Source organism: Mastacembelus armatus, chromosome 7 (assembly GCF_900324485.2).
Source record: "Mastacembelus armatus chromosome 7, fMasArm1.2, whole genome shotgun sequence".
NCBI classification, from domain to species: domain Eukaryota; kingdom Metazoa; phylum Chordata; class Actinopteri; order Synbranchiformes; family Mastacembelidae; genus Mastacembelus; species Mastacembelus armatus.
The window spans coordinates 6977236-7000051 of NC_046639.1; the positions used below are offsets into that span (position 1 = coordinate 6977236).

Genomic DNA, 22816 nt, shown 5'->3' on the forward strand with positions numbered 1-22816 from the left:
GAAGATAGCTTTGCATTAAGTCTGAATAAAGGAGGAAACGCCTAGACTAGCTATGTCAAAAAGGTACAAAAATTAGCACCTCAAGGTGTTCCCAAATGAAAATAGTTTATATCGTATTTAATATGTATTTTGGGGGTGTTGGTTTGTTAGTCACAAAATATTCAGGTGGTGCATAAACCTTCTGTAAAACCACATTTTGTCATTTTTACAATCCAGTCTTCGTTCCTGTAAATAGAATATTTGTGAGTTTAAAGGTTTGGTGTCAAAGTGTATACACACTTATGATTACTGTGAGAGAATGCTGACACCTGCGAGGGCGATGGCACAGATGCACTCACACAGATTACAGGAACAATGACTTTAATGAAATTTCAGCACAAATCAATAGATGGCTTCATATGTACAATATAATCATCTGAATGATTTGACACATATAAGGCATTTCAAGTATTGAAAACAACCTACTGTTATCACATGTTTTGTCAGTTTCAGGGTAGCTGGCTACTGACTGGTAAAGCCATTTAAGAGGTCATCAAAGACGTAGAAGTACCATACAAACAAATGGTAAAATGTACAGTATCAAGACAAACAAGCTGTATTTATACATCACATCCTTGTCAGACTTTGGCTAAGTTGGGTTTTGTGGCTAAAGGAAGAGCAAAACTGCATTCAGGGACATGAATGATTGTTTTTCACCACCATTGTAAATAAAACTCATGTACACAAGGAAGGACAATTTATTTACAATATTTTCCCCCATATAATATTAAAAAAAAACAAAAAGAAAAACCTGAGGCCTGTCAAATGCTGTACATGTCCTTTCACATATTCCTCTCCTGTTTGGTGGTGCTTTGTAGCAGACATCTGTCTCACTGATGTCCGAGGAGGGATGACAGATGCTCTCCAGATATTAATCCAAATGCACAGACATTCAGGTTCCATCTCAAAGTTTGAAAGAAATGATGAAAATATATTCATTACAAGGTTATGATGAAGTTCCCCGCAGGCAGCTTGGAGCGTCAGTATTTTCAATAGCCTTGAGCAGGATGTGCTTTATGTATTCTGCATCTTTCTACACTTTAATCAGAGAACTGTTCACAATTCTTAAAGCAACGATAGGTTCATTGTCATTGTGATAATTGGTCCTGTGACAGTGCTGCAACGAGAATGAAAGACGTATTTAGAAGGATGTCCATGTTACAGAAATGAACATAAATCATGTATTTTGCCCTTTAAAAGGCGTAGCAATTAGGAGAGTTGAGAGAAATTAATAAGTATACCAGATTTCCAGTATAAATGAAGAGGCTGACCTGCAAATTAACCGTTGCACCAGAGGCGTTCCCTTGCATCATTTCCACTAAGTGTTAATATGTTGATGTTGTGTATGGCTGAGTGTTCTGACATGAAAAATAGAGGGAAAAAAGGGTTAGACTGTGTTGTTAACAAGTCACTTTGCAGTGAAATTCTATCCCTATAACTATACTGGTTTGTTGATGCCACAGCAATTGTTGCAGAGCTGTACATTTCTCTCCCACTGTTTTGCTATAATGTCTCGTTTCCCGCGGTCAAGAGAGGTTATCTTACCCTTGTGGTTTTGATCTTGTTGCCAGCATAGCACATCCAGCCTGAGTTGTCAGGGAGTGTCTTGCATTCCTCCCCCTCCAGGCAAGGCTCCATCTCACACCACCACTTCCCAATTACTATGGATGCTACAGGCAACAAAGACAAGAGAAATGGTCACCTGAGGTACCTTTCACCCTAAAAGAGTGCCAAACCAGATAGCACAGCCCAGAAGATTACAGATAGATGGCCATTGGGTAGGGTAACTAATTCTAATTATCAAATATGTCATGTCAAAGACATCAGTAAGGAACTTGACTGTGCTGTATATGTCACACATTTTTTTTTTCCCCCTGTACAAAACAGTAGCTTATTACATGGTGGTTTCTATATTAGATGCAGTTATACAGAAATGCAGAGGGGTGGAACTGAGGCTTTTCATTGAGTGAGTGGATCGGTTGGTGTGATTGTGACTTGACTTTAATGCACGCTACCTTTCTGCCATCAGGACAGAAAATTGCCTTAAATACAGGGTAAGTAGACAGTAAATGGTTTGTAATGTGTGACAGAGGAAAGGAATCTGTCAGAGCTGACACTGAGAGACCTTAAATTCCCCCAGTCTACTCAGAGATTGCTATAATATTTGTAAAAGGATTTAAGATAAAAGCTGTAGGTGAGATTTTCCTAAAGCTTATATGTGTTTTAGTTGTGTCAGACCTGAGAATCAAATCCATTTCTTACAATAGACTGGGCCTGTGTAGCAGACATTTGTCAAAGCATGTATAAAACCAATATGAAATATCTACAAGGCACCTATGTAATGAACAGCCATTTTTCTCTGCATCCTTTTGCTTTATGTTATTCTTTATTTCTTTACCCTTCCCTGAGGTGTGCTACATTCAGCGGTTGTGTTTGACTGTCTGCTGTTGGAGTAAGGCTTATCCCAGCAGATACCTTCTGCTGTCTGTCAGCAACAGAATTTGGATGTGACATTATCCCTGGTAATGTTAAGCTTATCTGCAACAAGGTATTGCACGGGTGACTTTGGCTTTTATTTGGACAAATCTCTGTATCTTATCTTTACAAAACATGGCAGTTTTGTCCAACAGGATTTTACAATGCATGTTTAGTTGAAATAAATGGAAAATAAATTAAAATGGAAATCATTTCATTGGGGCAAGCCAAGAACATTCAAAACAAATATTTCTTCCTCATGCAACCGTGAAACAACGTTTGTCATAAAACCTGATATTTTATTATTTCCATCATTTTTATGCTTTAATACTCACCATCAACGCATGAAGGTCTGTTTCTAGTGGTTCCAGCAACTTTCCCTGGCAAACAGGAACACTTTACAGTCTGTGACCTCTCCTCAATACGGTTCTTATTACAGCATCTGTGAGCAGCAATTACTTCACATGTGCCTCCCTCTGATAGGAAGAAAAAACAGGCAACAAACAGCATTAAGTCAACACCACAGCAAAAATGTATGCCAGAAAAAGCACTGAAACTATTACGATCAATTAAAAGTTTATCCAGTGTGTTGGTTTTTACTGGTCATGTTTTGTATGTTCATTTTTCTACATTTTATTTTCACTATATTCTAGGGAACTTTGGCCTGTTGGCCAGACAAAACAAGACACTGGACAAACTGGGATCAACATTTTTCAGATATTTTATAGCTCAAACTTTCAAGTAGGAAAAATACTGGCAGCTGAATGGATTATTAAAATAATTGATTGCAGGCTTACACTCAATTAACTTGTCGGCTGGTACTTTTCATATTAAAATATATTATAACCTTATAAAATGCTTTTTAAAGATTAGACCAGTGGTTTGTGATCCCTTTGGCTCGTAACCTCTTATTATAGTGTCTGTTTGTGGCCCCATGCCATGTTTCAGACATCTAGTTGTCAGAAGCAGTAGCAGTTGTCAGAAAAAGACATTTTTATGTCCACATTTCAAATGGTTTAATTTAAGTATTCATGTGTCACAGAACAAAGACCAAAAAAAAGAAAACAAATGTGTTAATCTTCTTAATTCTTCTCCCATTTCTCATCTCACAACCCTTCTTTGTAATCTTGTAACTCTTTGGATGGACCTGACTCTTAGGTTGAGAACCACTAGACTAAACAGACTACTGTATAAAGTAAAACTTAAAACTACTAAAATACTAAAACACTTTCATCAGATTCTAAATAGTTGTTTTTAACATTAATACACTAATACCAACAATATAATAATGTAATATAAAATACTATATCAGACCTATTTCTCTATTCAACCAGTTCTTTTAATATTAGTACATTTAACTGATGATTCTAATGTAGGTTTCCTTCGGCAGGAATTTAAATGAAGGACTTGTAAAGGAGTATTGTTACATTGTGCTGTTAATATCTGAATAGGTCTACCACTTCTCATTGCCATATCCATGTTTAAGGTTTGTTAGTAAGATGTGTTCCATACTTAATCCATATTCATGAGTTCTATATATTCACATTTATTGCAGGCAGCAATGTAACTGTAAACCACCACACAAGTTTGATGCAAACAATAGTAATTATTCCTATGCTCGAGACTCTGGGTGAATAAGGCCCCTGCAGCTTGGTGAATGTAAAATGATGATGAAGAGATGTGTGAAAGTGGGCAGAAAAAAGACTACTAGCCAGAGGACAGGCCTGCTTCAGGGTTATCTTGAATATGAACACTGACTCCACCATGCAATTATCACCAAACTACTGGCTGTGCCCTGAAGGATGAGAGGACTGGACCGAGTGGACTCGACCCACCTCCACCACTGGCCTCTCCCACCCACTGTGCTGAGACTCTCCACATATGAGAGCTGTACAGCACAGGACCATCTGACAATTACACCCGCCAGCATGACACAAGATCAAGGAGGCTGTTGAGGGAAAGAGCAGAGAGAGGGGGCAAAAGTATCTGGTATATTGCCAGCAAAGTGATTTGAAGTAATGTTTGACAATGAGCTGTGGGTTTATGAGATGTGTCATGCTAGATTTGCATATGTCGCTTTACTACATTTGAATATTTTGGTTTGTGAGGCCCTCCTCATGCAGAGCAGTTTCTTAGAAGCAGCAATGAAACCATGCACACTATCTTAGAAAATGTGATGTATTACAGCAGTAAAGTCAAGTTACAGTAACATAATTCAATAAAAATAAAAGCCAAGTAATTACAATTAATTTCCCCTTATTTTATCATGACACACAATAACATAAATATAAGCAGGTAGGCATACATTTTTATTTGTTAATAACTGTCCCACCTCCTTTATAACTAATTGAAGTAGTCATAGCTAGTATATATAAACAGATAATGTTTCTACAGTTTTTACAGAAAATTATTAATAGGTTACATCAATTCAAAAATATTTAGCTATTTCTAAACCTAATTTACACATATAAAATGGGAATAATATAAAAGAGTAATAATGACAACTTTACAATATGCTGTTTATTATACTGTTTAATTTGTGTAATTATTGTATATATATTATGATATATGATTATCTCAATATCACACTGTGTTGTTATTATTAACAGTCACAGATCATAAAAGGACATAAAGTTTTTAGCTTATTTTTAGCTTAGTTTTATTATAAATTATTTTTGTGATTATTTCTTGGTTAATCATAATGTCTAACAAAATTCCTGAAAATAGGTAATAAATAAATAAATAATAAAGTTGGTTATTGTGACCCACAGCCCAAAATACCTCTAAAGTTTTTAGCATTTTTGTTCAACCAACTTCCCAAGGATATTCAAGGATATACAATCATAAGTGACAAAGAAAAGTATTGAAAACTCACATTTAAGAAGCTAGAACTGGTCAAATGTCAAGATTATCAAAAGAGGCATAAATTAAATCAATCAGTCAAGTCAATGACTTTATTTAGCCACTAGCTCTAAAATTAAATGAATAATCAACTATACCATGAATTAGAAGCAATTTATCAAGTGCTTTATAATGACTATAAATTCTTAAAGTGGAAGTTAAAATAAATGTTGGGATTACAACATTGTGGACACACTGATTTTTTGTTTTGTCAGACATTTGTTTACCGTTATGGACATGGCTGCCTTACACAGAATATTTGTTTAACTCACCAACCAAAGCCACTATAACATATCTTAAACTAAAAAAAAAAAGAGCTAGGGAAAGTTATGTGTCGGTTTCTGGCTATAACTGAGCCTTTATGTGAGCTCCTGTGGGGATTTACCAGTATTGTCCCATTTGACTCGCTGGATAGAAATAGTTCAATGGGTTATATACACTTGCCTACACTTGCTCACACTTCATTTACACTTCACTTACATTCTTGACTCTTCCTTGTGGATCTGGACATATTTTCAAATAAACTTATGAGCACAGAATTAGTGTCAAATTTAGAAGACGGTGTTAAGGAAGTTTGAAAAACCACATTAATTTGGGGAAGATTTAGTTTTCTCAATTTCCTGCCAACTCTATTGAGTTTCTCATGACTTCTAGCTTTTTATTTCAAAAAACATCAACACCCTTTGGTTTAACCAAAAAATATCCAGATCTTGTAGCCGTTCTGGGAGAATGCTGCCTGCTGTCTGATGCATTCAATAAAAGGGCATGTCTGCACAACGTTAATCGTGATGTACCAGGGGAAGCAGTGGGGCATCATTTGAAAACAACAGCCCACAGGGGTTTGTTCTTCTTAATGCATCTCCTTAATTGCATAAGACAGCCCCAGATTTCCTCTTTGATCTATTAAAAACACACTACTCAACAAAATTAACTTGCATTGCTTGTTGCTACCAAACAGAGCAAAGAATTGTGATACTATATTTGGAAATCATCATCTCCGAAGGACACATTACAGTCCAATAAAAATGCAAATCACTGTGGATTTCCAGCTGGAAGGTGTACTAGATACCTTTAAACAAAAGCTCTTCTCGATGAGCGCGCTTAAAGTTTGCCCACAATTTCAGCATGCGAGAACAACACGCTGCATGCTCTGAGACCCTATCACTGCCATATAAATATTTCAGAAGGAGACGGAGAAAAACATGGCAGGAGATGAACGCTCTCATCAGGTGACGGCTAGAGCCACGCAAGGGTATAATTGTTTTCTGTATTTCCATTTTCTTCCCTTATCAGTCAGTATGAACAAAGTGTGTATGGGTGTGTGTGTGTGTGCATGTGTGTGTGTGTTTTGAGTTGTCCAGAAGCATTTTGATTGACAGGGAACAAGGGTCACACATAATTTGTCATTTGTTGGGTCAGAGGTCACACAGAAGCAGAGGGTCTCAACTGGAACTGGCTTGTTTTTGTCTCCATGCTCCATGCTCCCAGCTCCTCATTACCCTGAGCTGGAAAACAGAGGCTGTCAGGTGACCACCTTCAACCAACAGGTCACAGCTCATTCACGCTGTAGGTCTGAAAGAGCTGAAAAAGTCCTAACTTTCGTGCTATATTTCGTGCTATGCCAGTTTCTCTCATGTGTCCGTTCCTGGTATTGATTGATTTCTTATCTTGATTTCTTTTGCTGGTCTGTCCTGGTTGTGGAAAAAAATCCTCCCTGCTATAAACGAACATCTTCTGAATAAAGTGTCCATGGTCCCAGTTTCTCTCTTCCGAATTGAATATTCATTAAAGAAATACATGGACACCAACATGCATAATTTCTATTTTGTACATGTAATAATATTTAGCAGAAGCTGAGATAACTCATGACTTTGAGTCTGTAGTACGGGGCAAAATAAATAAATAAATAGTAAAAAAAACAAAAAACAAAAAACCCTCTATTATGCATTTTCCATAATGAAGTTTGATAACATCTTTCATTATGCCTCGGAAATGCAAATAAATTGGTTGAAAGTACTTTCTAAAGCCAGGTTTCATTTTTCATAATGCCAGGTACCACCACATTCACATGTCAGAAAGATTTAGACTGACTCTGTTTATTTGGATTTTTAGGCTGAAGTTACTGTTCCAGGTTGTTTTTTTTTTTTAATGCAGTATTGTTTACATTACAGAAGACAAGACAGTATTTTGTCGTAATTTTACTTTTAAAGTACTTAATGTAAAGGATTCCACTGCTGGATGTTCAAAGCATTTTCTCATCCCTGCTGGCTGGAAGCCAGATGTTCTTTTTTCTATGTTTATTTTAACATCTGCCAACTAATATCATCTAAGTTTCCAGAGGAGCTACAAAGTGGATCTAGTAGTTAGGCTGTTTCCTTAACTACTATGCAGTACATTACTGCTGTACATTTTACTTGTGTAAGACGTTTGAATCATAAATGCCGAGTTACAAGACATGCTCAAACTTATGTAAACCTCAAGAAACTGCAGTTTCCAAGGTCAAAAATAAATATATACATAGCTGACTACTGCATAGAAGGCCTGCTTTGTGATTTTGTCATAAGCTGTAGCAGCAGCTACAGACAAGCTGCCTGACACTTCTGTGTCACTGTACAAACTTGCCCAAGGATAAAAAACATAGTTACAGAGTTTCACATCAAATTATTGCACGCTATGTGTTGTATAGTAAAATAGGTTGTATGTCTAGTTGTGTTTTCTAAAATGCATGGATTATTTAGTCCCTTATAGAATAATATGAAGTATAATATTTGAGCCCAAATTAATACCCCACCAATCAATTTACATTAGTGCTAATATCATCTTGACCCTATTATATCTGTCTGAGTTGAAGATCTATTGTGTTGTATTGTATTAACCTATCAAAAATTGACTTACCATTTAACAGTATAGTAAAATAAATTTAACAGAATAATATGGCGTTTGTGAAACATAATAAATCTGGCACTCTACACACAGTAGATCTGCTTCACTGAAGTTTACCACATGGACATTTGTCAGAGCACTTAACTGTAATGCTATTATCTACACAAATGACAACACCTGTCACGAGCAGTGTCTCAGCTGCTGGATGGAGAGGGAGTGCCGCTGAGTCGACGTTCTCCAGCACAATGAGTCACGCTGGAAGCCAGCAACACTGCATCAAAATCCATTGAGTTATGGACAGCAAGCCTGGATGAAGGCAAATGACGTCAAATCATGCATGACATGAACACAGATTCTGAATTTCTGTGGATGTGCAGTTCTGCCTGCCTAATGAATGTGAGCTGAGTTCATGTGGGACCAGTAAATGGTTCTTCAAATGTGATGAAACAGCCATTGTGCAGAGGAAATGGTCAGTCTATCTCAATAGAAATGTCACTACTCGATAAGTATGCAAAGACTTGCTGTCTACTGTAATGAGCCCAGGCTGTGTGGTTGTCTCAGGAGACAGTGATAGCAACTATACTGTCTGAATGGCAACACTCTTCTGCCATCTGTTCCAGGCGTTTGACAGTGTGTACATGAAATAATACTATGTGTTCAATTTGTAGAGAACACCAGATATCATTTGAGTAAAACTTAATACTCTAAGTGAAATATGTGGATTTAATGAATACAGCATATGACTGAAAGGAAAGCACTGAGAGCAGTTACTGTTACACTCCATATACAAACCAAATTGAAAGCCTAAGGGACTCAATTTAGCAGGTTACCGGTCTCTCTGCTGGAGCTTCAGATCCCAGTGACTGGCAGCCAGTGACACTCTATGTACACCCTGTACTGAATGTGCATGTTCACCCACACATTTAAGTGCCATGTAACAATATATCTTGATAACCGTATGCCATCTGAAAAACTTATGCTCAGGGTCCATAGTACTAGTTAATTATTTTGTAATGTAAAAGTCATTTACAAGAGGCAGCAAGCCTTGATCTCCAAACCACAGCAGTCCATGTTTTAGAGCAGCATGCCTGTCACCTTTTAATGGGAAATGCATCCAAGGTGACTCTAATAGGCTCCAGTTTTTCCCTGCATGCTCTCTGCAGACACCCAAGCCAGCAGGCTACAGCATTTCTGCCGCTGACAGGAAATGGAAGCGCCAGATTAGAGAATGTCAAATTAATGCAGATGGAAGACTGTGAGAGGCACAAAACATGTGACTTCATGGTGTCAAATTGAAGACTATTTTTTTCCTGCCTTCTGTGAAAACATCTGAAAACCCTGTAGTACTATTGTTATTCTAGACATAAATGCTGGGGTGAAAGTGAAAGACATATTGCTTCATAAGCTGTGGGACAAATTTGTTTTATTGCTGAAGATAATGCAGAGGGCTGGTGTGTTAGTGTAAATGATTAAAAACCACTTGAGTAAAGAATGCTTTGATAGTAGCTGCAAATAGTAAACGTGTGAACACATGAGAATATTTTCTCCTAACAGAATTTATCTTTCAAATGCATGTGTATGTTTGACATTTGCACAGGTATTCGTTCGTAAGTGAGACCATGCCAGAGAGACGAATCAAAACAATTTACAAGCAAATAAAACTAAAACACTGTCCATGACAAATAAAAGCGCAGAATTTCATGATGTATGCCTTCTGGTTTTGACAGTATGTCACAGAAGGAGGCTGTAAAACTGGTCCTGTGCAGTGGGCCAAAGATGGGCGATGCTTGAAATGCAAAATGACTGCTCACAGAGTAGAGCTGGTGTTGTTTTAAGATGCATGAAAACTGCATGGAACTGAAGAAACAGCGAGTAGTAGGGAATGGGTTTTTCATTTGCATGTGCGCCTCGGCGCTTGTCATCTCTGTTGTCACACAGCACAGGCGCAGGACACTGCATGTCTGGTCCTGATCAAGGGCATTAAATGCTATTCTGACATCTAAAATGCCACTGGTTATTTGGCTTTTATGGGGGAGATGTCTGACTCTTAAGCATGACAGCAACGTACTATATGACAGTATCACACTCCAGCTTTCATGTCCATTAAACAAAGACAGTCTATCTAAATTATCCTCTTTGCCCATGTATTCATTTTAAAGTTTTTGGAAAATGGGCAAGCAGAAAAATTGAATGTAAAAATGTGTCTTCTGTCAATGCAATGTCATTCATTTTTAAATGTCAAACTATTTCTGTCCTTCTATTTAGCCCTTTTCCCCAGCTGGCAAATGCCCAGAACTGGTATTTTGTATTTTTAGATTGCTTGCTCTGATGAAAGACTTAAATTCAGTAAAAAGAAAAGGAAACAGAGATAGAGCTGAGTCAGAGAGCCTTCAGAGAACAGCTGCTTGCTTCTGATGTGACTGCTGGCCCTCTCACTGTTGGCCAGACAATCTAAGCAGGGTGCCAGTGTGCCTGCAACATGTAGGCTGTGTAACAATGTACAATACAAAGGCTAAATGACCTTTCATGCTGTATGACATGTACTCTGAAGAGTTTGTTGTGCAGATTATGCAAGACCTGCAAGCTGATAAGGGCAGAAATGGAAGTAGATGTGTTTCTTGTACTTATTCAATGCAATACTACAAAGCAGACTGAGTCACATAAGCAACATTTTCATCCCATGTTACTGCAGTCAAGGATATAGAGAACATGTGTTATTATATAGTGAAATATGTTCAGCACCTGTGGTGTTTTTAATTAGACATCTGTGGATATGTTTATTTTAGTGACTGCTTCATTAAAATATTGTCGGATGAGAAGATCAGGTCTCCGATCATAATAAAAACCTATAAAACAAATGACATGTACATTTATTGTTATTTAATTTGTTCTTATGAGGCAAGAAATGAAATATTTTATATAATCATTCCACTATGTTGTTCATATTTGCCTAAATGTCATTTCTCACTTTTGTCCCCCCATTTTCATACATGCACACTCCAGTCTCTCCAGGAAAGGTAATTGGATCTGTAGTGTAAATATGCTAGAAGACTTATAGCACACCAAGGAGATACTAGAGCAGGAAAAAAAAAAAAAAAAACAGAAATCTGCAATAGAGCCTGATAAACTCAGTATTAATTACTTGCTTATTTCTCATTCTACCTTCCCCCTTGGAACCAATTAGTAAGTTGAGATGCTTCTTTTCAGTTTAATGAGGTCTAAGTAATGATAATGAATTTCATATTCCTGCCAAGCATTTAAAATAGGCTACCACAAAGGCAATGTCATATAAAATGATCTCTCCAGGATAATTCCCATTCTGCAAGATGTATTTATTTCACTGAGTGAATCAAAAATGATGAAATGAGATGCCACTTTCACAACTATGAATACAGAAGATGAATTAACAGAAATGGTTTTTCTTCATGCTAATGCTGTTTGCGAGATGGTAGGGTGTCGAGTAGATTTCAGTAAACTATGTGTATAACAACTGGGAGGACAATTGTAGAACAACACCCGCAGAATCCCATCTAAATTCCTCCACAGCAAAAGTGAAGTGACAAAAACCCATCCTGTTCACCATCTAAAGAGCAGGGACAGCCTGAGGGCTGCCACACCTTGCAAATCCTCCATTAGGAAAAAATACCAGAGAGGGAGAAAATCGGCTGTAACAAATCTGTTACATCTTTCCACTTATATATAATGTGGGTTAACAGGAAAACCTGGTAGCAGGGTACCTTTCACATTGGCAGGAAACGTATTTGCTAGAACAATCCTCAGTACTCACAAGACAAGAAGGTCTGATCCCTGATATAATATTTACACACAGTGGGACTGAGGCTATCATTAATTTAACAGTAGTTTTTGTTTCATGGGGAAAATGCTGAATTAAAGAGGCACAGTGCTCACACATGAACCCACATAGGCTTGTGCAACCATTGACATCAGCAATTACTGTGAAGTGTGCTGATGGTGGGATCCTTCCCATTGTGAGGACTTGTTTTATTTCTCTGGCATGGGAACAAAAGATAAGAGGTTGAATTGATTTTTTTTCCTATGTTATTAATCAAGAGAAATTTGAAGTGCTGTCACTGCATTGGGCAAAACATTTACAGTAGTCTGTTATTGTGTAACACAGTGGGTTGAAGCATTTGACTCCAAATGTTACAGACCAAAAATAAACATGTCTATTCAGTTATGGCAGTTCAAAGCACCTTGGATCTTTGGTGTTCGCATTTTTAATGCAGGGCTAGGCCCGGCGGAGAGCACGCCCACCTACTGGAATCTGATTGGCAATTTCTTTTGACCATAAGGTGTCAAGCAGTGAACAAGCATACCCGTACAGCATGAGCATGAGGGTTTATGTATGAGGTGAAAGAAAAACATGTCACTCAACCAACTACAGCCTCAAAACTTCTACAAAGAGATGCAAAATAAACACAAAGACATAAAGCATCTACAAAATTATTCAAAATGACTGTAAAGAGAGAAAATGAGAACAAAATGAGACAGAAAATGAGTGCACAACAACATTTAAAATGAATTAAAAAAACACACAGAATGACCACAAAAAGTTGTTAAATGACCACAAAGAAACAAAGAGAGACTGACCACAAAGAGTGACAAAACTGGTGAAAAGAAACACACACACACAAAAAACAAGGAGACAAAAAACAAGGCAAATAATACAGATCATAAAGTCTGGGCAGCTTGCAGGGGTGGGACCCTTGCACATGTCTGTCCAGGGCACCATTGTCTCATTACTATGGGCTCTTCAGAATTAAAAAAAAAAAAAACAAAAAAAACAAAACAGTACAATTTATTACTGTTATTTCATACTGGGATACTTAAAATATTTTATTGTAATGAATAAACAATGTAGCTAGGGATAATGCACAGTTCATTTATATATTTAAATGTAAGTATTAGCACATTTTTATTCAGTTTTCCAAATGTGCCCTCCTTATTTAAAACTGTGCCCTGGTCTGGCCTTCCCATTTAAAAGTTTCTAACTCCACCACCACACAATTCACAGTAATTAAAGTTTAATACTAATTACACCATCATCACACATGAATTAATATGAAAAATGAACGTTATCCATGAACTCTATTAAGAAGTCACAAATTAATTATCAGTCACAGATAGATGTTCTGTTGGCTGAATAAGGTTTTAAAGCATTGTTTAATATGCCGAGAAGCACTTATTTAATTTCCTGTTTGCACACAACGAAAACTGTTGTATCCATAATAGCTGGGAGTTGTTGACTATTTCTGGATTAAAGCAAGCTGAAGCCTTTTATCAGGATTCAGGGTTTCAGAGTCAACTATCCTTCAGCTATGTCAGCTGTCACAGCAACACATTTAGAAAACTGCTGCTAACTACTAAACAAAACAAGGCTCTAAAAATCTCACTAATGACACCAAGAGGATGCTTTGTTTCTTATACCCAGTAGAGGTAAAGTGGTGTGCAACAATCAACCAACAGTACCATTGTGAGGCAAAATGTGTGGCTCTATTCTCAGCAGTTATTAAACAGCAAATGTCTCGTAAATACTAGACTCCTTTATGTGCAGTCATCACGATGCTGCCGAGATACTTTGGCCAGTGGCTGCAGTTCATTGGATGCGGAGCTTTACCATCAATATAAATTTGGAGGGTAACAGTAAACGTTTTATAAGTTTGGCACAGAATGATTGTTTTAATACATAAACTGTTAGGGTTAGGTTTCCAGTGATGGAATTGATCTTAATAGTATAATGCACTTTACAATTTACATTTTAAAAATTGTGTAACATATTTTTAAAATCTTAGGTCCAACCCATAACAGTCAGCTAGTGTGTTAGTTTTTGGCCCTTCATGACCTTAATCGTTCAAGTCATATTATTTAGTGTTGTTGGTTTTTACCTGTGGTCTAAGCCAGTGGGGACAAGATTACACCTGAACCTAATTCATTCTTTTTTTTCAAGTTCTCCAAATATATTTTTTAACAGAGCAAATGGTGATGCTGGTCTGTCTTTCAGTCTTTTTGACACTTTGTCCCAGACTGAACTGCATCAACAAATGTTTTGCGGATTCCAGATATTGTTTAGCAGCTCATGTTGCCAAGAAGATGAATAATAATGGATCTGCTAATCACATACCATATGATTAATGTGATTATCAATACATGTGGTTATATTGTGAAAGCTGCCAAATGGATTGCCATAAAATATGACTCAGGAGTTTATGATGAATTGCAAATACTTCCCTCAGTTCCTCAATCTTTCATTACCAACATAACCAACATCAAAAGGTCAAGAGTTCTGGTTAATATGGTTAATAACTGTATACCAGCAAAACTTCTGATAGTCCCACAGCTTCAGCTATGCTTTGTGTTTATTTCTGAGTACCTAATGTCAGCACACAAATACACTTTACAATTAAGTACATTACCTGCAAGTAATTGCAGGTAATGTACTTAATTTAGGGTTACCACCATGACTTATTTGTGTTTGCTGAGCGCCATTTATAAATGAAGACTAAAATAGGTTATTTAAAAGAAGTTTCATTTCACTGGGGGCTGATTTTATTATCAGCATGTTTTAAATTGTTTACAATTAATGCTATTTTATGTTGTAGCCAAATCTGTGTTAAACACATAATAGATTTTTAAAGATGCAGCATATGTAGGGTTAAAATAAACGTAAAATAAACAAAACAAAACAACCAAAAAAAAAAACAGCCATGACATCAACACCATTAATATGTATTAAGCCATGAACTCTGTGTGCTTTAACACGCCTTTTTATTAATGCTTGGGGTTTTTGGATAAGACAAGAAACAGCTGGTGAAGTCATGAGAAAGAGAAAGTTGGCTAATTAATTAAGCTGTGGGCCACAGAAATTCATTTTGCATATAAGCATTGTGACCACAAACCATATACCCTGTACAGAGTTGGCTAAAAGACTTCAATTAAACATGCTGTTTAAACAAATATCCACAAGCTTAGAGGAGCTTTGGCTTATGAATTATTCATAACCCAGAAGAGGAAATAAATGGCAAATACTGAAATATGTAAAACCTATTTGTAGCTTTAAGCATACAGTAGTAATAAGGGGACTAATTTTTCTTAGATTCATTTACTTAAGAATATATTTTTGTTTCGGGGCTAACCAAGTGAGAGACACAAATAGTTTGTTAACTCTAATATGTGCTACAACACCGGCTGAACAAGTGTTGCCTCTTCTTAAAACAAATTCATTAAAGTAAAAGTAATGCACTTCCATGGACATACAAGAAGTTTCTGGTGTTTTACAGCACTGTCAGTGGTCATTCACTATCACAGTAAAAAGTGTAACAACATCAGGACAAAATGGATTTGCTGAGCTCCAGATGTGGAGAAGCCTCAGGCCAAGGCTGCACGCCACTTCCCGTTGGCACTGCAGCAGAGCAGCGATGACACTAGTGAGAGCATGGTTGAGAGGAGGTCTAAGGGAGGGGTGGAGGGAGATGTATGTCAAAATAATGTGCCTCCAGGATGTATTATATAAGGCTATTAAGTTGTCAGTGTCTAAAACAGTACATAGAGGATACAACCTTTGTTTGCGACAGCTGAAAATCCATTTTTCATGTTTGTTTCATTGTGAGCTTTACCAGCAAGTGGTTTCCTTTGTTAGACTGCACTGGAAAAAAACCCCACTCCTGACTAAAGCTCCTGAAAGGAAGACATAAAGGATTTTCACTCTGGAAAGAAATTAAACTATAGGACTACTCTGTACATGCAAAAAAATAAGCATAAAACTACAATTACATCCATGTCAGAAACATACATCTCTAAGAGGCACTGAGAGGGCCAAGGAGGGAGGGTAACTATATTTGCTCTAGAGAACTTATATTATAGTAAGTAACGTGTGTGAAGAAAAATAGATGTTGAAATGGATTATCATACGCAGTAAAGTATTAATGACTGAAGTCTGAATAAATTTTCTTATACAGTGAACACTTATAAGTAAGTTATTTCAGCTTATCTCATTATTCATGTACACTCGCAGCTACACATTTTACACCAACCATGAGCTAAGAGATTATCTGCACAATATGGAGAATCAATGACCTTTTGGTTGTGAAAAATTTGACTTTGCAAACCTGACTCTTTGTGGGAGTAAGTTCATGAGGGAGCAAGGCCACCTCAGGCAGCCACTGTCTGCTTTTTGTCGTACTCTCTGCTAACACCTCCACATGATGCACTGCATCACCAATCTTCCACTGGAAATAGACTGTTCTACATTTCAACACACCTTTGTACTTTTTGCAGTGAAGCATATTTTTCAGTTTTTAACAATATATACAAGTGCTAAGTAGATATGATATTCACACATGCAAAACATATTTTTGCATTTTGCTGGATTGGTTTTTAAAAGTAGGAGTTTATTTTTCATTTATCAAGTCAGTGTTATAGACATGGAAAATCTGCCCTCTGTGGTTTCCTCTAGACATTGTCAGAGGTTGAGAAATGCATGACCCCAAAAGCAACATCTCTGCCCGGCACTTTACGGATGCATGACAAACACAATCTGTTCTCTTTTGTGCACCGTTCACGCTCTTTGCACCAAATAAATACACCACCTTATGAATCATACCACAGAGAGTAACACTGTCTGTAACGTGAAGGCAGAGAAGAGCCCTAAGCATATCTGAGAGAGTGGCAGGCAGCAATCTGTAAGTAGAGATTTAAGGTGGAAAGCAGGCCGACTTGTTCGAATCACTGAGCATACATGAGCACCTACTCATGGGTCATCCAGCTAATGGACTTCTAGACACACAGTCTTTGCAATAAGGCTGCCAATATGCTGGTGCACAAATGGAACACTTGCTTATACGCTGTCAAAAGAAATTATTACTGGGAACTCTTTGGGGTTACCAGCACAATGCTGCTGCTGATAAATCTGTAATCTTCCTGTCTTGTATGCTTTTATTTACAATAATAATTTATCTAGCATTTGTGTGTGTTGAAATTATAAGAGGATCAGGTCACAGTTTACCTGTTCGCAAAGTCACTACCTTAGACTGACTTGTGGTTTTCTAAACAACATCTCCCCATGGATCTAAATATCTATTGGCAAGGACGCCACTGATCTCTCACCCTCTGTAATCTCGATTTCCTCTGGTAATACCAGTCACCGTGAACTTGTGGCATTTCACTGCCTTTAATGATTGGCCCAGTGGTCTGCAACCAATGGCCTTCTTGCCACCAATTCATGACCCGTCAACCCCAATCTTCCCACCAATCCAACAGGCACACAACACAGAGCACAGAACAAATGTCCCAGTGTCAGAATCAATCCAGACAGGCATCCCATCCTCCTCTCATAAAACTGGCATCTCATTTGTCCAGGAGTGAGGACAAGCCATACTATGGTAAATGGAATGACAGGGCATTTACACTTTAGTTGCAGAGGGTCCTAAAGGATTTGAATTGTTTACTTTGAACTTGTTTTCTCCAAAGAGGTGTCTGAATGTGCACTTGAAATATTAATTCCATTTTCCTTTTGTTGACATGAGACCGCTTTCTATCTCATTTGTGTCTTTTTCCTCCAATACACATGTGCAGATGTGAGTAATGAAATGAAGGTAATGGAACAGGAAGTCTTCTGGTTCACAATATTGAGAGTATTGAAAAGAAACCTTGCTGATATGCTTGAGGTGCACCAGCGCATAGAGGAAATAACAGACACCAAGGACCTGCACGCTCATGCAGCTACTTCTCCCTTTGAAGTTCTGACAGCATTCAGCTTCCTCTCCTCTGTTGAATCCTGAGATCATAATTATTTACCATAACCATGGCTCACATCCGCCTGATGAAAACAAAAGTTCAGCTGAAATGTTTCGGTCATATTCTATTCAGTACAATTTCAGAGTGAGCACAATTGCACAGATCAAATTGAGGGTGAGCAGTGTAGCATGAATATCAGCTGTAATAGCTCAAGAAGGAAAGTGCAAAGGTATTCATTGTCTATCTGTGGGATCTTCTGCACAGAAACACGAATGTTATCATGGCCAAATCTTAATGAAAAAAGGCTACTGTACAATGTGTTATTCCAAACTGAACTGCTAAAATGTTAATAAATGTAATGACTTAATGCAATTGAGATGTAAAATAAACTGTTGTTGTTTCCAAGCTCATGACAGTCTAATTAAACACATAAGTAACCAAAGCCAGCATGCTACGGTCACAGTGCTCAAGGGGTGACAACATTTGTGAGCTTAATTTGATGCTTTGAAGAAATGTGCAATAGGAGGGACCACACCACAGGACTCACCGATCATGTGAATTGTGGTTCGCCCAGGCCTCGACCCATGATGCTGTTGGATGGTGTCGTAAAAAGTGGCCTGACACAGCTGAATGGCAGTCACACTGACCCAGAGGCACAGGCAGAGCAGCCAGGACATGACAGGACACATCTGCTAAGGACCGGCAGAGGTGGAGTCAACGCAAAATACATCATGTTCCCAACCTATAACCTCAACACCCCCACCAAAACATAGACATGCAGAAACACACACAAACACACACCTCTGAGTCTGAAGTTATAAGCAAAATAATAAATTAATACAAACAAATACAGTTCCACAGGTCTTCCGTCTATAATTGGCCTTAACACTCTCTGTAGAGTCTTTTAGTCATCTGAATTTATCATTGCAATGATTATATAAGTATGAATTTTTCACTCTTTCGTTTTCCTGGTTTGCCCTGTCTTGTCCCTGAGCCACAACGCTGCAAATGTGGAGTGATCCCTGGGGAGTTTTTCCCATGCAGCATAGATTTCCCCTGACAGGCTGACTCCCTTCAACTCCTGAGCTGTACTCCTGCCTCAAAACCAAAATCAAACTTAAAGAAAGATAAGATTTTGCAAGCAGCTGGCTGCTGAGGCATTTCTGCATCTGTCAGAATAATGTGACAGTGACACAGCAGTAATAGGAATCAAGAGCCTTATAATGTTTCACTTTTCTGTTTAGATAAGAAAAAAAGAAAAAATAGAACAACAGCTAGGAATGATCCTGCTCATAGAAGAAGGAAATACGAAGGAAATTTATGAAGGAGAAAATACAAAATGTTTCAACCCTGAAATTGCTTCACAACTGTTTTATTCACAGCAGCAAATGGCCAACAAGCATTAGATTATCATTTTTTAATGCACCAATTCGTATCACAGCATATTAAAAACATTAGAAAATTAGAAATTTCAATTAATTTCCATTTGTTGCTCTAAGATTACATGTCAACATAATATTGCATAAATTTAAACTGTATTAAAAACTTTGATCAAACCTTAGTACATTAAATATGTGCACATTAATCAGTATTGTTAAAGCTTTTCTCTGGGTATAAATGAAGTACATTTTCCAGATTTTAAATGGGCAAAATACTCTTTCATATTTCTTTGATATTTTGATACATTTTTCCATTGTGCTTTAAAACATCTTATTATAAATCATCTTAAATTAAACAGATTTTTCAGTATAATCAATACAAAGCGCCATCGGTCTATGATATTAAAGAAAAAAGCTAGCTCAGTGTAATTATTAGTCATGTGTGCAGATATCACATTTCGTATTTAAATCCAAACCAAATGCAGATTTTTCTTTAAATACATGATTTGTCAATTTCACGCAAAACCTAAACCTCCTAACAATGACATACTGTTTGACCAGAGCAGAAAGAAGAAAGTCTTACCTGGGCAACCCAACAAAGAGTATACAGAAATCTCAATAGAATGGCATAAATACATCCATAATGTTGCTCATGTTGATCCCATCCAGTAACTCTGAATTTTTCTTGAGGAGAGAACTCCACTGACTCTGCCTCCCTGCTCCACACTTTGATAGCAACAGTCCAGTGATTCAGAAATGACCGTCAAGCCAGAGTCAGGAAATAGATTTACAGCTCTTTCGATTCCACCTTTGAAATATCACTGCTTTCCCTTGAGGAGCTGCTCCCACTGACACTGAATTCATTTGCCCCTTCGCTTTTATAGGCACGTGCGGAGTGCTCCTTAATTAACTGTAGTGGAATCTCTTCTTTCAGCGTCTGCATCGTTCCAGTGAGAGGCAGCCTCTGAGCAGCGGTTCTCGCTGAGTCTCCCCTCAGCGAGCACTAAGAAACAAATGTTCCCGTACAGCCTGGCTGAGTGTAAAGACTGTATCACATGTCTTAAAGCCAGACTGCCTCTGGTTTAGATGGCATGGTGGGGCTCCATCTGATCATATGCTTCTGACTAATGCAAATTTAGGAAAGTCTCCTCTCATGCTGCTGTGACCACATGATTAGCGATTATTTACATTTAGAATAGATTTTATCCTGAGATCACATTTCCTATTATTCCTTTCATTTTTGTTGTCAGTTTCTTCTCTGCCCTAAATTTAGAAGCTAAGAACATGCTTCATGATTTAAGAGATTAAAAGTTAATTAAAAAAAAAAAAAACTTAACAAGAAAGTCAGGACGGTTTATTGCTAGATACAAGCACACGAGGAGGAAAATAAGAAAAGCTTCTGTTCTTAGACTATCTTGGTGTTGTTAGAGAAGGGTGTATAAAAAAGATTAGAAAGCAACATATTTTCACATGCTGAGCAGAAAGGAAAATCGAAAGCGGATTGCGATTCGAAATAATAATGTCCATTCAGCTAAAGGTAATCTTCACCTACAGTCGGGAGTTCTTGAGTCTATGGTTGTGATCATAGCAGTGGAGGGGAAGTGAGCGCTGTTATTTGGACTAAATCAGCACTGATTTATATGTGTGGGGAAACATTCCGATGCTCCCCGTTCCCCTATTCACCGTCACTACATGGTGAACTCTGCTTCTGCATTGTGCCTGGATTTTTTTTTTTTTTTTTATCACTGGCATGCAGAACATGCCTAAGGCCTGCAGCTCACACTGCCATCTCTACGGCATAAAGACTTTAGATTTTACTTTGATGCTTGCTCAGGAAGACAGGGTGCAGTCCCAGGTTCAGGAAGGAGTGAAGAAAATACAGGGTGAGAAGAACAGCAAGAAACTTCTTGAGATGTAGGCAGAATACAACACAGTATTAATGTGTTAGGCTTTGGCAGAGTCAACTTTGTGCAGAGGAGATTTGGGACATATAGGAGGAAGCCAAATAGCATAAATTGCTGAGCTGTTATGAGCAGAACAATAGCTTCCAGAGATGGGCCAGTCATTAATTGTTCATAGACTTTTTCCCATGTAGACACCGTGCTTTGATGCATAAGGGCTGAATTTGATTTGAGCTGTTTCATGGGGAGTTTGTTCAGAAATGTGGAATTGAAAGAACACTGGAAACACAGAACCCTAAAACCAATTAGGTGATTGATCTTTATTCCTATGATACACACAGATCACCCAGAACTCTTGGAAAGAAATTTGTATAGTCAAACTTAAGTCCAGACTTCTGGTGTCTACTCTTGCTGAAGGTTTCAAGCCTATTTCACCTCTGATCACACCCGGGATCACTGATGGAGTGGTTGGGTGCGGTCAGAAATGAGCTCTGTTTTTTACGCTTCACTGGGTCCTGGAGCACACCTGTATATCGCTGCAGCAACCTGTGAAGTCACACTAAATCAAATCAAAGTATATTTCTGTAGCACTTTTAAAACGAAGTTTTGTACAAAGTGCTTCACACAATAACCAAAAAGGAATAGGTTAAAAAATACAAAATGCTAAATTTGACAAGACAAACTTAAAACAAAAGCATCGTTCAGTGTCGTTCTACAAAGTGAGAGAACAGAGATCGAACAAATATTAGACAGCATGGCGTTTCATAGCTTTTGGTGCTGTGGCACGATCTCTCCAGATGACTTAACTGTTCCTTGGAGCCTTGAAAATAAGCTTTGTGTAAAGGCCCCACATGTTGAAGCCTGACCAATGGGTTTGACAAATCAGAGAGAGAGACAGTCCTTATAAAGCTTTCAAAACAAAAGCTAAGATTTTAATTCAATCTTGAATTGGACAGGAAGCAACGCAGCAAATGTAAGACCAGAGATATGCTGATAACGAGATATGTCAGTTAATAATTTCACTGCAGCTTTCTGGACTACGTGAATATGTCTAATAAGGGACTGATTAATTCCATCATAAAGCACATTACAATAGTCTAAGCAGCTACTTATGAACGCATGAATACCTTTTCTAGGTCACTCTATGAAGAGATTGATGTAAGCTTGAAAAGCTGCCTCAGTTGGAAAAAGCTGCTATGGACCACAGCATTTTTCTGTTTATCCATTTTCAGATTTGAGTCGAGAATCACTCCCAGATTTCTCAGTGGGGACAGGCAGACTTGAATTAGGTGACTCATCAAATCTATGGAACGGAGTTGGCGATAGCACATAGGCATTAGAGGGAGACTTTGCTCATTTTCAACCATATTCCAATATTTCAAACATGATGTGTTTATATTAATGATTAACATGAAACCTTATATTATCTATGTGAAGAGCTCTTTGTAAACACTTAAAATAAACGTCTTCTAGATGAATTGTTCT

The 22816-nt window shown here is 37.7% G+C and overlaps 1 protein-coding gene across 3 annotated transcripts; it reads right to left on the reverse strand.

The window, feature by feature from the left end:
• Nucleotides 1-343: 343 nt before the first annotated feature.
• On the reverse strand, nucleotides 344-20415 carry LOC113146290 (chemokine-like protein TAFA-1). 3 transcript variants are annotated; one of them, XM_026333694.1, is made up of 6 exons: nucleotides 20014-20415; nucleotides 18599-18740; nucleotides 2850-2990; nucleotides 1585-1709; nucleotides 1311-1397; nucleotides 344-1156 (listed from the first exon to the last, which is right to left on the reverse strand). In XM_026333694.1, the coding sequence occupies exons 2-5, from the start codon at nucleotides 18738-18740 to the stop codon at nucleotides 1365-1367; spliced, it is 441 nt and encodes a 146-aa protein (XP_026189479.1). In that variant the 5' UTR covers nucleotides 20014-20415; the 3' UTR covers nucleotides 344-1156; nucleotides 1311-1364. The 3 variants fall into 3 exon arrangements, with proteins under 3 accessions (XP_026189479.1, XP_026189477.1, XP_026189478.1); XM_026333692.1 differs by lacking the exon at nucleotides 1311-1397; XM_026333693.1 differs by lacking the exon at nucleotides 1311-1397 and having other exon boundaries at nucleotides 18599-18743.
• Between the last annotated feature and the right edge of the window lie 2401 nt (nucleotides 20416-22816).

Excerpts from the sequence above, each read along its gene's own strand:
- LOC113146290 (XM_026333692.1), bottom strand. The coding sequence starts at position 18,740 with ATGTGTCCTGTCATGTCCTGGCTGCTCTGCCTGTGCCTCTGGGTCAGT. Across the intron at positions 2,991-18,598 it reads AACCACAATTCACATGATCG|AGGGAGGCACATGTGAAGTA; the intron begins GTGAGTCCTGTG and ends TCTTCCTATCAG. Across the intron at positions 1,157-1,584 it reads ACAAGATCAAAACCACAAGG|CACTGTCACAGGACCAATTA; the intron begins GTAAGATAACCT and ends TTCTCGTTGCAG.